Source organism: Drosophila tropicalis, unplaced genomic scaffold, assembly GCF_018151085.1.
Source record: "Drosophila tropicalis isolate 14030-0801.00 unplaced genomic scaffold, ASM1815108v1 contig_857, whole genome shotgun sequence".
NCBI classification, from domain to species: Eukaryota; Metazoa; Arthropoda; class Insecta; order Diptera; family Drosophilidae; genus Drosophila; species Drosophila tropicalis.
This window is the reverse complement of record NW_027173351.1, coordinates 40,734-56,493: the sequence shown is the minus strand read 5'-3', so window position 1 is coordinate 56,493 and position 15,760 is coordinate 40,734. Positions and strand designations below refer to the sequence as shown.

Genomic DNA, 15,760 nt, shown 5'->3' with positions numbered 1-15,760 from the left:
TTTAATTTACACACACACACAAGCCAGGTGGCCATCAACCATTTTCTTTATTTTTTTTCTGCCTTTTTTTTTTTTTTTTATTTTTAATTTTTTTTTTTTCCTTTTCCGTTCTGCCGCCCCACACCGAGTTCCTCTTCGCCTTTCGTACGCAAATATGCAATTTAAAATATTTGCTAAATACTCAGAAATGTACAAAATATTTCATAAATATGCAATCTTAACTTTACAATTTGACTAAACAATTATTTGAAATAAATACTAATTAACTTTAAAATCAAATATTTTTCTCATATTTTTTTTTTTCCCCCTTCCCTTAAAATTTAATTTTTTTTTTAATTTTTTTATTTTTTATTTATTTTTTTTTTTTTTTTTTCCATTAAAATAACCTCCACCATTTTTTTTTTTTTTTTTTTTTTTTTTTTATATTTTTCCTTTTTTTTTCTTTTTTTTTTTTTTTTTTTTTTTTTAAAAAAATATTTTTTCATTTTTTCATTTCATTTAATGGCTAACTTATTAAATTATTTTTTTTTTTTTTTTTAATTAAGGAATTTTTTTTTTTTTTTTCTTCTTTTAAAAAAACGACTTTTTTTTTTTTTAATAGGTAATTATTTTTTTTTCTTTTTTTTTTTTAAAACACGGTTTTTTTTTTTTCTCCCACCTCCCGTTTTTGGTTTTTTAAAGAAAACATTTTTTGGGGTAAATTTTTACGAAAATTCGGTTATTTGGTGAGTGAAATAATAATTGTGTGCCTTAATTTAGAAAAATCAACTTTCCTTTGATTGGATTTCTTTTTGTTGCCAATAAACATCATAATTTTAGATAAAATCTCCAGTTGATGTACATATATATGGATATCTAGGAATCTTGGTATTATATATTGCCAAAACAGTTCTTCTTCTGATAAACTCTTTTTTTTTTCCTAAAAGGGTATGAAAAAAAAAAAAAAAAACTCAGAATTGTGCGTAACATTAGCTGTAGTCGACTTGATTTTGATCGCTTCAATGAACATTAATACACAAAGAATTGGAGTGGGCGTAGGATGTGAATATGAGGAGCCGGGCAAGGGCCAGTAGATGACAAGGAGAAAGAGTAGGTTGCTTAAGTAGGCGCTTGTTAACAAAAACAATAACAAATACATAACTTTGGTTTGTTTTTCTTTTCTCTTAAATTTTTTTGGTTGCTTCTTTAGAATCAAGAAATACATTATGGCGGGTAGAACGATATTAATATCAAGTAGATGGAAATGCTTTGAAAAAATTTGATACCAAGAAGCATTTGCTAATGGTCAAAATATATTGGGCCTGAACTGACTAGGAGAGAAATTCTATATTGCCTAATAAATAAATATCTTTTAGATAGTAGAAGCTACTTAAATAGAAACATTATAGTGTGTAACGAACTTCATATAAATGTTTAATAGCTTGTCTGTTTGATTTTAACTTTTCCCTCTCTCTCTCTCTCTCTCGCTCGCTCTCTGTTTTTTCTTCTGGCAAATGAAGCCTACTTAAAAGTGATCTTGATTTGGCAGTGCGTAAACATAGTATCTCTGTATAAGTGTGCCACAGCCAATCTCTTTTGTGTTGCGTTTCGCGTTTTCCTGTCATAAATGTTGCCCGAACCTTTGTTATGATTCCGTTTCACTTTTATTTTAAAAAAATGGTATGCACGCACACATACTTTAATTTACACACACACACAAGCCAGGTGGCCATCACCAACTGACTCTAACTCAATTTCTGCCATGCTTTCATTGTTTACGTCATAAATCTTATTTTTTCCGTTTCCGTTCTGCCGCCCCACACCGAGTTCCTCTTCGCCTTTCGTACGCAAATATGCAATTTAAAATATTTGCTAAAATACTCAGAAATGTACAAAATATTTCATAAATATGCAATCTTAACTTTACAATTTGACTAAACAATTATTTGAAACAAATACTAATTAACTTTAAAATCAAATATTTTTCTCATATTTGTTAATCTCCCGGTGGCAACAAGTGAAAATTGCCTTCAGAAATCATACATTGAAGCCATTAGCCTATTTTTAATTACCCTCAAAATTAAATAACCCACAAACATTTCCCTTCACAAATTCTCAATTGAGGTACAATTTTCCACTCTTATACGCAGTTTTCCATTCAGCGTTTGAAAGAGAAAATTTCCACATTCGACATTCACTCAATGAGCAACTGAGCTAAATAACTGAGTGAATTTTGGCAATTAAGGAAGTAAATTATAAACTTGCTCTTTCTGCATTAACACAACGGACTTTTGCGATTAAGGAAGTAAATCATTAACTTGCTCTTTCTGCATTAACACAACGGACATTTACTCTTCGCCAACTCGCGTTTTTGGCTTTTTCATAGCAAACATTTGAGGCCTACAATTTTACGAAAATTCGGTTATTTGGTGAGTGAAATAATAATTGTGTGCCTTAATTTTAAAGTTATATGCAGTTGGCCACATTAGCTTAAGGTTTGCCTATTGACCAACTTTACAGCTTTCATGTGGTTGAATGGCTAAAATGTTGTAAAATGTGAAATATTTTCTTTTCTTTTTTATTTTTGGCAAACACTTGAAAATAATCAGCGTATTTGCATTTGTTAATTGGCCTTATTTGCTTTCAAACATGACCAATAACTGTTTTTTATGGTTCAGTGACATGACAGAAATTTTTGCATTTTTTAGGATTTTTATATACAGTCGAAGGGGTTTTTCCCTGGTCAGGGCCATTTATGTCAAGTGCCGCAAATGCTCTGGCTATTTTTATACAACAGAAGAAACAATATGTACATACAAGAGAAAGGACAACACACACACAGGACAAAAAGTTATGACACACCTTCAGCATTTAATCTGACGTCTTTCCAGGGGCTCCAGGGGGTTGATAACCATCAATCAGGCCAAAAAGTTGGCGTTTCAGAGTGTGCTGGACTCTGGCTGAAAGATCCACCCAGTCTTGCTTAGCTGTCATAGTTGGAGTTTATTTCAATCATTAGCGTTTGCCCACCGAGGCAAGAACACAGACAGATAGACGGAAACAGAGATAGAAAGAGAGAGACCAGTCGGAGAGGCGGACAGGCAAGCAGCTTCCTGTTGATGCTGTCAAATTAATAAAGAGCAGGTCAGAGATGGGAGTGGGAAATGGGAATGGGAACCGGAACGGGCTAGTGGTAGATAGTAGGCATCTTTTCTAGTCTCTAGTTGGGGACGGTTTTGCTCCAAGAGCCCATGCACTTTAACTCAACGCAGCGTAGCTCATAATGCCCCATAAAAAATTTGTCATCATTAGCTAAGAGCGAACGACAACGTCGTCCAGTTGACTGAAGACAATCTATCAATGTGTGTGAGAGTGTGTGTGCGTGGGAGATTAAAAGATTGTGCGGCTTCGTCCTTTTGCTGCATATTAGTCAAAAGCTTAAAGCGTAATATTGATTGATTGTGTGTGAGTGAATGGAGCATATAAAGGGAAAGAGTCAGGGGCATGTGGTCAAAAGGTTCGACTGTCTTTAAGGCTTTAAGCTGGTCATTAGGGTTATTAAATTGACTCTTTTGTCTGATATGTGTGTGTGTGTGTTTTTTTTTTTTTTTTTTTTTTTTTTTCCATTTAATACCTCAGTGTATATTATATACATACATACAATGCATCGTTTAGCAAAAATTAACAAAAAGAACGAACAAAAGAAACATATAGTTGGGATAGACTTGGGATAGACGTAGGCTGCGCATAACTATACCTACAAAAGCGTTGATGGCGTTCCAATTGCATGGACTTCCCATTTGATCTGTGAAGTTTCCCACGCATAATAAATTGCCGATATTAGTAGTTAAATTTTGCCGTTCTGCTCTGCGTCCCAAGCGAATCCTTCTCCGCATGGGCATGATGGCTCGGCTTCGTGGCGAAACCTGTGTAGATATTGAAAAAACCTGTGTAGATATTGAAAAAACAAGCATGTCCACTTAGGGCTTGAGTCAAGTAGAAGTTGACCTCTCCAGCGAGATTGCCAAAGTATTTGGGTTTCGTTTTTTGGCCGCCACCCGAGCGTCATTTTTTCTTATTCCTCTAGCCACTTTATTTGCGACGGTTGCCTGTTCCTTCACAAGCAGATCAATTGTCGCCATTTCAGCTATTACTAATGCCGCATCATCCGAGACTGTGCGGAATGCGCTGCATACTCGTAAAGCGCAGAGGCGATATGTTGATCTAATGCCTCTGCTATAGCTCGCAACGGTCATGGCGTGCGCCCATATTGGTGCTGCATATAATATAATTGATCTGGACACGCTCATCAATAACATGCGTCTCTTCTGTTTGGGTCCTCTCGTGTTTAACATGATGCGAGAGAGATCCCGCATGATAGCCGTGTATCTATCCATACGCCGAGGTATCGTATGGCTCTTTTTGATTCGATGGTAGTACCTTCTACCTGTATTTTCGCCGTTTCGCTCCTTTTCCTGCTGAAGAAAAGCACCGCCTATGCAGCTTTGTTGAAACAACCACTAGTGCGACGTCGTCTGCATATCCTACAACTTCGCACCCTTGGGGCATGCTGAGCCTTACCGAAATCCATATTGATTTGGGGATAGATCGCCTCCAGCATGAATCTACGTTTAACTACGATTTTTTATGCCCGTCCCCAGGGGTCACTGTCTGCTGAGTTTCAGAAAAGCTTCCCGTTTTGAGCGTGCGATTGCCAGCTTCAAAGTTTTCCTGGCCACGCTATACGCTTCATGAAAATGTGTCCATGAACCTTTCGTCCTTCTTCTCGCTCTTGTGTTGTGCCGCCTTGCTGCGATACATTTCCGGCGAATGTCACCAATGTCTCTGCTCCACAAGAATACAGGTTGATGATGTCTTCTATAATTCTTTATTTGAGTCATGCTGGCACTGCAGGCTGCGTCCAGGTTGCTATAGAGCTGTTCGGCCATCACGACAGCCGAGTTCCGCGAGAATAGGGCCCTCTCAATTAATGCTGAAAATGCCTGCACGTTTTAACTTGTGGCTTAATCATACTAGGAAGTCTTGCAGGTGCAAGTTGGGCTTCCCCGACCGAAAAATGTATGGCTTCATGGTCGCTTGCAGTATATACATTAGCGATTGCCCAGCTAGGTGACCTATAAAGACTATCACTGACGAAAGTCAGGTCTATTACTGAGCCAAGTCCCGCTCTATTGAAGGTATTTTGGGAACCTACGCTGCAGTAGTGATGGCGTTCCACAAGCCCAGATCGCTGCCTTCCCAGAAATACTGCAGGACCAGTTATTTCCATTTCTGGCCTTAAATGGTTCGCTTATGATGGCTATGTCTGTTCTAGACTCACCCACCGTCTGTAATAGCACCTCATGGGCTGCCCAGCAATGATTTAGATTAAGCTGGATAAACTTAATCATCATTATTGTGTTTACGTGTCATACGTTGTATGATCGCCCGTTTGCGGAGGGGCATCTCTGGCTGCCAGCTACATGAGAGAGTGTAGTCAGTCCTGCTTCCGCATTTTAAGCACCAGACACTTCTGTCAACGTCTCTATTACATTTGGCAGCGACGTGACGTGGCACTTGTAGCTTCTAACGGGGGCATTATTAATTCTTATTCGACACACTGACTATGCCACTGTAATCTTATTGACCTTGAGGATTGTGTCTGCGGTTGTTGCCGGAACACCGACTAAACATTCACTCGTTGCAGAGGACGGACGTGTTTTTTTTGCGCTTATCAACTTTTATTTTTTTCTCGCGATTAAATACTTTTACATAACTTTTAAATTCATTATCGGTTTAATTAATAATAATTTCAACATCCGAATTTTATTTTCATTTGGCGAATTCTTGCTGTCGCTTTTGTTTAAATTTAAATAAAATCAAAACTTACAACAATACTTGCATTAGCGGTGTTGTTGTTTTGCTTAACTCTTTTGCTTTTGTGTCTTTACCGTTTTAACTAACTCTCGCGCTCTTGAGTACAAATTGCTGTTGCATGTGTTCAATTTGACGCGCTCTCCCGCTCTTTCCTATTCTTGATTGATTTGCGCTCTCGTCTTTTGCCTACCCGCGACTCTGGGATACGTGTTTTTGTTTTTGTGCTTTCATCTCTTTTTATTCTTTAGTTGTGAGGGCTTACTCTGCACATTAACCCTTGTGTCAGAACTGGTCAGTATATTCTTATACACAGATTTTTTACCTTTAGAATTTTTATTTTTTATTTTTAGTATTTCCTTTTGTAATTAAATTAAAATTTTTGATAAAAATTTTTGTCTGCTCAAAAAAAATTGCATATTTGCCACTAATGCGGTTGACTCCCATGATTATATTCTTTGTTGGTTGTGTGACAATGCGGTTCACGTTAAGTGTGCAGGTTACACAGGCAGAATCAAGGAGTCTATTACTAAAGGTGGTGGCTTAAAATATGGATGGGATGCGCTCTTTCATGAGGCGGACTAGAGATAGTTTTGACACTTTAAGGGCAGGTTTTAATAAACTCCAAGCGGATTTTACTGCGGTGAAGACTCAGTTCAGAAGTTTATCGCTTATGAATGAGTCTCCGAAACGTAAAAGGATCAGTCCTTCTGTATCTGTAGATCCGCCAGCGTCTCTTATCGTCCCCGACCGGTCTCATGCACCGTCCACTGCTAATGTACAGCAATTGATATCGTTTAAGAGCCCGGTTGTGAAAGCTATTAGTAAGGAATTACCGGTATCACCTGGGAATGATCTCTTAAAAACGATGCCTATTGTAGTGTCCGATGTGTCCGGGCAATTACCCATTCAAATGGAAATTGCCGGTAGTTCTAAAAGTATCGACGGCCCCGTAAACAAGTTGACTGCTGCAGTGGGTGACTTCGGGACCGCGGCCTCTCGTTGGCATACCACCAAAGAAACATATATTTGTTTCTAGGCTAGACCCTGTTGTCACATCTGATGATGTAATAGCCTATATTCGGAAGAAAGTTAACGTCTCGAATATTGCGGTGGAGAAGTTTAAATTTAGTGTTTCTGCCAATATCTTCGACACTATATGTCGAGAAGATTTTTGGCCAAAACATATAAAAGTTAAGGAATATACTGTAAAAAAGAAAAATCGGCAACCGATTCGCTTGACAACAACAACAACTAATACTATTCCTGCCACATCAGTATCTGCTGGTGTGTCAAAAAACTAGCTTCGTCCCTTAACCTGGGTTACCAGAACGTTACAGGACTGAAATCTAAACTTTCTAATCTCTATGTAGATAGTCTTTCTTTTGATCATAACATTCTAGCTTTTACAGAGACGTGGCTAAAACCTGATATTGCTGAAGTAGTGGCGTTCTGATAGCTGTTGATGCTGCTTTATCATCTGAAATGATTCAATTTTCTGATACCCAGGAGATTAAGTTTGTTGGTGTTAAAGTAAATTTTAAATCTTTTAATGCTTTCATTACTTGTTCCTATATTCCACCATTGTCAGACATGGTGGTATATTTAAATCATTTAGAGGCAATTCAGTTTGTTTCCTCTTTAGTTTCCAGTCAAGACATGCTCATAGTTGTAGGTGATTTTAATTTACCCGCTTTAGCATGGTCACTAACAGATGAATCTACCACGTTGCTGCCCTCTTTGTCACATGACTTTATTGATGGCCTTCTAGGCTTATCTTTATCCCAAGTCAATCCCGTCTTAAATTCTAATAGAAAATCGTTAGATCTTATTTTTGTATTGGATTCTTCTTATTGTGAGGTTTCTAGGATCGAACCATTTGTTCTTCCAGAAGACAAATTTCATCCTACATTAAATTTAAAAATTGATTCGCAATTGCTTTCACCATTACTTGGTTCAAATGAGTTACCTCTAACTAGGAGCTTTCGTAAGACTGACTTTGCCAGCCTTAATGAAAGCATTGCTACTACCGATTGGTCTAATTTAAACAATTGTAGAGATATGAACTCAGCTGTTCGTTTTTTCTATGATACTCTGAATTCACTCTTTGATATTTGTGTGCCTCTTGGTAGGCTGGAGCGGCTTAACAAACCTCCCTGGTTCTCTCGTGAGCTATCCAATTGGAAAAATGTGAAGACACGATATTATAAAAAGTTTCAAAAAACACGTCGTCCATCAGATTATGCTCTGTATACAGTCGCTCGTTCAAAATTCATGATGCTTAATACACAATGCTATAAGAATTATCTTCAGCAGTGTAAGCTTCGGTTTTCTTCTTCCTAAACAATTTTATAATTTTGTTAATTCTAAACGTAAGACCTCTGTGCACCCATCTTTTTTGTCTTTTCAAAATAAAAAAGCGAGCACTGATCAGGCAATTGCCGATATGTTTGCGAATTTTTTCAAAACAGCCTATTCCTCAACGGAATATCGAGCAAGTTCTTATCCTTATCATTTAGAAAAGGCTAATTGCGTTTTCAATCCAGTTCTCTTCTTAGCGAACTTGAAACTAGTTAAACCTAATTATTCTCCGGGGCCAGATGGTCTTCCTGGATGCGTACTCAGGTTCTGTGCAAACGCATTATGTAAACCCATTTTAAAATTGTTTCTATTATCTGCCGAAGCTTCCTCTTTTCCATCTATTTAAAAAGAGTCGTATATCATTCCCCTGCATAAAAATGGCAAAAAGTCCGAAGCCTCTAACTATAGGGGTATCTCAAAATTGTCCTATTCCAAAAGCTTTTGAGAAAATTATAACTTCTCAAATGCAACATTTTTGGCGCTCTATTATTTCGCCATCCCAACATGGCCATTTGTGAAACGTAGATCTACAACCACTAACCTTTTAGAATTTACATCAATAATTATCAAGGGGTTCAAAAATGGTAAACAAACTGATGTAATATACACTGACTTTAGCAAAGCCTTTGATTCCGTTAATCATACCCTATTACTTTCTAAGCTGAGCGACATTGGGTTTCCACTCCTTTTCCTTTCTTGGGTTCGAGAATATTTAACAAATAGAAAACAGAAGGTACTTTTTAAGTCTTCTTTGTCCGCTTCCATTTCTGTGACTTCTGGTGTACCTCAAGGTAGTCATCTTTGCCCTGAAGATACAGATTCATTTAGTCGGCTACAAGCTGATCTTAAAAACTTTCAATCCTGGTGCCAGTTTAATCTACTAAATCTTAACACTACCAAATGTAAGGTAATGACTTTTTTCCGTAACTCTCCTCAACTGGTCACTTATTTAGAACGTTTAAATAATACGAATGATTTGGGCGTACTTATGGACCATAAGTTAAATTTTAACACCCATATTTCCACCACGGTCGCAAAGGCCATGAGTGTCCTGGGTTTCATTAAAAGATGGTCAAAAGAATTTGATGACCCCTATACAACTAAAGTTCTTTTTACTTCGCTTGTCCGTCCTATTTTAGAGTATGGATCTTGCATTTGGTCACCTCAATATGAGTCGCACCAGATTAGACTTGAATCCGTTCAAAAGCAGCTCTTGCTATTTGCTCTTCGTGGCTTAAGCTGGGATCGCAATGTCAATTTACTTCGTATTCTAGTAGACTTCTGTTGTAACCTTCCGTCCCTAACTAACCTTAGAATTATGCTTGGTGTCATTTTTATGCACAAGCTCCTAATTGGTGATATCGACTCGCCTGAGTTATTAGCTCAGGTGAATCTGTCGGTACCATGTAGACGGAGTAGACATCCTTTGATACCTTTATCCCTTAGTCGCTGTTCTTCTAACTATGCTATGCATGAACCTTTCAGGGTCCTCTGCTCTGATTACAACCTTCTATTCCCTGTAATCGGCTCAGAGTTTTCTATTAATATGCTTAAAACATCTATCCTATCCCATTTAGTTAATAGATAGCTATAGTATTATTTGTTTGTCTGTTTTTTCTATTGTGTATTTGTCCACGTGATTCTTGCCTTGCGTTATACGTCTGCACCCCTCGGTCGGTCGGGTGGGAGGTGGGCAGGTGGGGAGGTGTTTGGGTTCGCGAGTAACAGGCTATGTCCTGGTGTCGTAGGGGCCACTTGAACGTACTGCGCATAGTATCGTCAACGTCCGCTAAAACACATATGGGTATCACGGTATAATGGGCGGAGACTTTTGACAGCGCCTGTAGATCAAATTTCAACTTGGTACAATAGGCTGCTACTATCTCTTCTACGGTTGTCTCGTTGTCTAAGTCTAGTATTTCCAGCCTTATATTATCTGTGAGAGCGCGAGTTTCGAACTTGGCGCCTAGCACATTGCCAATATCTTTAAGCTTATGAAGGTTATCTGCTCTTCCCTGTGCGCCTCACCTTGGTAACATTACCTCCATCGGCTTTCATTTTTTCATCTTGGCTTCTGGTTAACATTTTGAACATATCGCTATATGAGAACGCTATGCAGAATTATAGCATCTGGTCTATGCTTTGACTGAGCCCTTCTTTTTGCTTATACTCCATAGTTTTCCATTCAGGGTGAACTTGGGGAGCTGAAGCTTTGTGATCTTGCTGTGCATTGCTCTCTGTCTTATTTCCCCGATATTTAGATATTTATCGAGTTTACCAGTAGATTCGAAATTTAGAAAATTTTGAAAATTCCAACGATCGGCAAGTGGTGCAGCCTAAAAGTATGCACCGCTTATGTACGCTGTTACGGGCTGTAAGCTTACAGTGTCTGCTACCCATATCAGCTGTGTCCGAATGCGTTGACCAACACTGCTGAAAAGCTGATGCTATCGATCGAAGGAGCGAAAGAAATTCAAACCCACACAGGACGCAAGTGAAAGGCGGGAAATGGAGCTCAACCCCCCTGTCTGGCCGCCCCTGTGCAGTGTAGGGCACCGGCAGTGAAGGTAAACCAGGTAGAGCAGTGGCTCCCGATTGAGCCCGCAGGTGTTTGGGTACGTAGCACCACCCCTAACCGACAGGTGAGAACAATGCGCTTAATCTTTACAGACAAGCAGGAGAAACTATAAGAGAATGTGCGAGTTGAGAGCACAAATTGAGGCGGACAATGCGTTGCGCCAATAATGATCACCGGAAGCCATTAAAGGAAGTTTCAATACATGAGTTACACACTCACACATGCAATACACACCACAGAGGAACGACGCTGGTTCGTCGCTCCATCAAAAATCCGGTTTTTTAACACGTTTGCGGGACGCGTACGCTCTGCTTACTCACGGTTTTCTCAAATCGCCTGCCATACGGTCGTGATTCCGCTTAAGGTTTGATAGGGCCGGTTGCGGTCGTCCGATCAGGGGGGTGAGGGGCGCCAGTTGCTCTTCCCGCCTCTCTCGCGCACGCGTGTGTGGTAGTGGGGTCGCACACCCACCAACACCAACATAACTGAAGGAAAATTATTATCCTGGTTTGAGTCATCTCTCCTTTTTGTATTTTGCTTTTTTGTTGCTTTTTTGTCTCCCACTTTGTATACAGCTGGATAATCTGACTCGTGGTGCGGACATCAGCTGTGCACTGGTCAGGCCAACCCGGGCCTAAAAGCCCCAATTTTGGCACCTGCCAACCCCGCGGAGTGCGTCGAAAGCTTTTAAGCTAAGTTTCAAAGCTTGAAATTCGATCACGCAAAGTGCGGTATACTTTTGGGGATTCCAGCCGCCAACTCGGTCTGAGGCGAAAGTACCAGGTTCAAATCCGCACTGTGGAACAATTTTCAATTGCATTTTTTCACAGTAATTAATTGTCCGAAAATTTCTAACAATTAATTTGGAACCAGTCGTTGGCACTTTCGTCCGTCACAGACCGAAATTTCCAAGGAAATTGCCGAACGTATCAAGCCGAAAAGGAGGGAGGCAGGCGAGCCATTACGAACGCGCTTAGAGACAAAGTAGACAGACTGAGAGAATTGCAGCGGGCAATTAGCAACATTCTGTGCAACAATTGCGACTCTGATCCAGAAGAGGCATGCCCCAAATGCACCATAGCGCCACCGAAGTCCTTCGCTACCACAGTCGCCAACACTTCGGAAACCTCTTTTGCTGCAGGACTGCGCGACCAGCGAAAAAGGCGATACCCAAGAAGCGTCCACCTGCTATTTTGGTCCAGGGAAAGGGTAACATCTCATACAGCGATATAGTGAAGCTGGTTACTAAGAGCCACGACAAGAAGCTCATTGCTGTGGGCGACCGCGTTCGCACGGTAAGACGGACTGCGAAGGGAGACCTGCTGCTGGAACTAAATCCATCTGTCGCCGAAACAGTCGATCAGCTGAGACAGGACATAGGAGTGGCCCTAGCCGGGCAGGTCAAAAAAAATCCGCAAAAACACATCGGCGGTCAGATGTTATAGCTGTCTGACGTTCGGGCATGTAGCAGCTCGCTGCTCGGACCCGGTGGACAGGGCAAATTGGTGCTTAAGGTGTGGAGGCAAGGACCATAAAGCGAAGGATTGCAGAAATGGGTATAATTGCTGCCTATGCGAGGCCCAACGCATAGCCAATATAGCGCTTGTATCAGCATGATTAGATTTCTGCAGCTAAATCTAAACCACTGCGAGGCAGCCCAGGACCTTCTGCTGCAGACTCTAGTGGAACAGAAGAGCGATGTGGCCGTTGTTAGCGCACCATATAGGATAAGACCCAGTGGGAACAGCGTGTGCAGCGGATCAAGCAAGGCCGCCATCATCGTTTGCAGCACTCACATCCCCCCCTGACGAAAGTGAAAGCTGCGAGGCATTACATTCGTGGCTGCATAGGTAAGATATTTGTATACAGTTGCTACTTTTCCCCGAGTCTTTCTTTTGATGAACTCTGCGGGACCGTCGACGAGCTGGCAGCTGACGCCCGTTTGTACACACCCTGCCTTATCGCCGGTGATTTCAACGCTTGGGCAGTGGATTGGGGCAGCACCTACACCAACTCAAGGGAAGAGCGGTTCTGGAAGCGTTCGCGCAACTGGACATAACCCTGCTTAACAGTGGCGGTAGAAATACCTTCAACCGCGCGGGCTATTTCTCGGTGATAGACCTGACGTTCGTCAGTAGCTCTCAGTGCCGAAAGGCAACCTGGGAAGTCGGCAATTTCTACACCGCCAGTGATCACGAGGCCATATTGACCGTTCTCGGCTCCAGAGAAATCTTGCAAGTGCCAATCCCGCAAGAGAAAGCGTACAGAGCCAGCAGCTTAAGAGAGAGCCTTTTCAAAAGCTCTCTAAACGAGGTAACACTTCAGGTGGACAGCGCTGAAAATATGGAAAATTGCTTGGCTAGCTCAGTCCTCTCGGCATGCGACTCTAGTATGAACATAAGAAGGACCTACGCAGGCCCCCACCGCCCGGTCTTCTGGTGGAATGAGACGATCTCCGAGCGGCAATCCTGCTTCGCTGCAAGGCGGCGATATCAGCGTGCCAGAAAGAGCGGCGACCCGTCTTGGCCCATCCTGAGGGAAACTTTCTGCGCGGCCAATAAAGCACTCAAGAAGGCAATCCACTCGAGCAAGCGGAGCTGTTTCCTTGACCTATGCGACTCGGCGGAAAATTACCCATTGGGCAGGGCATACAAAATCGTGGTCAAGCGCATTTATGCCTCGAAGCAGCGACCACCAACGGATCCAGAAATGCTTAAAGGCATCGTTGCAGGACTGTTCCCGCATACTGGAGGAGAAATAGTGAGTCCACGGATCAGCAGCAATCTCCCCTTCGCAGTAGAGCCTATTGAGCTGGAGGAGATGCGTGCGGCAGCAAAGAGGCTGAAAAATGGCAAAGCACCCGGCCCAGACGGAATCCGGAATTTACTGAAGTCTACACCCAGTGCCTGCGAGAGGGCTCTTTCCCTGCAAGGTGGAAGCTACAAAAACTGGTGCTTCTCCCGAAGCCTGGCAAGCCTCCAAGCGACGTGTCTGCCTACAGGTCGATATGCCTTATCGGCAAGGTGTTAGAGTCAATCGTATGCTTAAGGCTGCAGCAGGCGATTCAGGATGGTGGCGGACTCTACGAACCAATTCGGTTTCCGGAAGACCCTGTCCACCACAGACGCAATAGCCAGGGTTGTAGACACGGCCTCGCAGGCAATCAAGGGCTCGAGGTGGAAAGGCGGCTCGAAGAAATACTGCCTCGTCGTCACGCTAGACGTAAAAAATGCTTTCAATACGGCGGACTGGGGGCGTATTCTGGATGCTCTTCAGTCGCTCAGCGTTCCTGCCTACCTGCGCGCCATCTTGTGGAGCTACTTCCACGGCAGGCGACTAGTGTATAGGTCAGACGTGGGCTGCGAATCGTACAATGTTTCGGCCACGTACCACAAGGCTCAGTCCTAGGCCCAACATTATGGAATGTAATGTACGACGGCGTCTTGAGGCTGGCTGTGCCTGCAGGTTGCCAACTAATAGGATACGCAGACGACGTGGCCCTCATAGTGGTGAGTAAGACCATCAGACAGGACGAAGATGGGGCGAACTCCGCCATAGCGACCATCATGCGTTGGATGAGCTCCGTGGCCCTGAGCCTGGCTGCCCAAAAAAACCGAAGCGGTGCTGATTAGTAGCCGAAAGATTGTAGAGACCGCCACAATCCTAATCGACGGAAACACGGTGCAATCAAAGCGTGCGATTCGCTACCTCGGAGTATGGTTCGACACCCGCCTCTGCTTTAGGGAGCACTTGGCGTATGTAAACGAAAAGGCAGCTCAAGGATAGCCGACCCAGAAAGCGCAATGACAGTCTGCGGTCGATCATTTTATACGCGGCCCCAATCTGGGCACGCGCCATGAGCGTAGATAGCTATAGCATAGGGATCAGATCGTCGCACAGGCTAAGCGCGCTGCGAATCTGCTCGGGGTTTCGCACGGTATAAGACGAAGCGGCACTTGTGATCGCCGGAGGGGTGCCACACCACAGGCAAAGGAGGCGGAAATTATATCAGCTACAGAGCGTGGATCTCTGGCCAGGTGCCGCGCGCGATCGGACGCTAGAGACGCAATCATCGACCTGTGGCAGGCTAGATGGGATGCGTCGGATAAAGGCAGATGGACCCACAGATTAATCCCGAACATAAAGAAGTGGACAGAGAGGACACATGGTACGGTAAATTTCTACCCAGTTCCTTAGCGGCCATGGATGCTTCCGAAAGTACCTTCATCGTTTTGGGCACGATAGCTCTCAATGCTGTCCGGTCTGCCCCGGCGAAATAGTGGAAGACGCGCAACACATCCTGTTCGTGTGCAGACGCTTTGACGACGGCAGGAGGGCGCTTGAACTGGAGGCAAACGTGGAAATATGCGCCGAAAACCTTGTGGATTTGATGATGGCGAGAAAAAGCATGTGGGAGGCGGTGAACAGTTTCGCCGCGTCAACAATCCGAGAGCTGCGCTTAGCCAAGCGTGGCAGGGCTGGACCTGGAGTGGCATAGGAGGTAGCAGCTATCCTGCGAAGCAATTCTCTCGAGGAAGTACCGCAGGATCCCGGCCCAAGTTGCCAAAGCAGTGTCTCCCCCATTTTCCCTTTCTGACCCTTTTTCCTCATATGTATTTATTTCTTTACCCTATCTTTTGTTGTTAGCCCTATAACGTCTTTCATCTCTGTTCTATTTTGTTGCTTAATAAATAAATAAATGAGTATAAAAAAAAAAAAAAACTCACACATGCAAGCACCTAGAGTCGTTTTCTTTTTGTGTGAGTCAAGTGTAGGTGTGTATGGATTGTTGTTGTTTGCCTTCCATTTCCCACTGCAGGAGGAGCAACGTTGGCGGCAATATTGTAATTTTTATTTATCTTTGCGGCAACTTGGAAACCGGCAAAAGCTTAACCGTATGGTAAAGGTACAGCCAACAGCAAAGAAAATTCCAGTGTCGAGCGTTCGATTCCCTTTCAATAAGGAAGC

The 15,760-nt window shown here is 42.5% G+C and overlaps 1 protein-coding gene across 1 annotated transcript; it reads left to right on the top strand.

Moving 5' to 3' along the window:
* Window positions 1-11,862: 11,862 nt before the first annotated feature.
* On the top strand, window positions 11,863-13,822 carry LOC137581666 (uncharacterized). The gene is made up of 3 exons (XM_068295888.1): window positions 11,863-12,087; window positions 12,424-12,573; window positions 12,812-13,822. Exons 1-3 carry the CDS (start codon window positions 11,863-11,865, stop codon window positions 13,820-13,822), a joined length of 1,386 nt encoding a protein of 461 aa, XP_068151989.1.
* The last annotated feature ends 1,938 nt before the right edge of the window (window positions 13,823-15,760 follow it).

What these genes read in the sequence shown, in the direction of transcription:
- LOC137581666 (XM_068295888.1), top strand. Translation starts at nt 11,863, where the DNA reads ATGCACCATAGCGCCACCGAAGTCCTTCGCTACCACAGTCGCCAACAC. An exon ending in TGGGCGACCGCGTTCGCACG is followed by an intron (nt 12,088 to 12,423) that starts GTAAGACGGACT and finishes AGATTTCTGCAG; the next exon opens with CTAAATCTAAACCACTGCGA. An exon ending in CAAGCAAGGCCGCCATCATC is followed by an intron (nt 12,574 to 12,811) that starts GTTTGCAGCACT and finishes CACCAACTCAAG; the next exon opens with GGAAGAGCGGTTCTGGAAGC.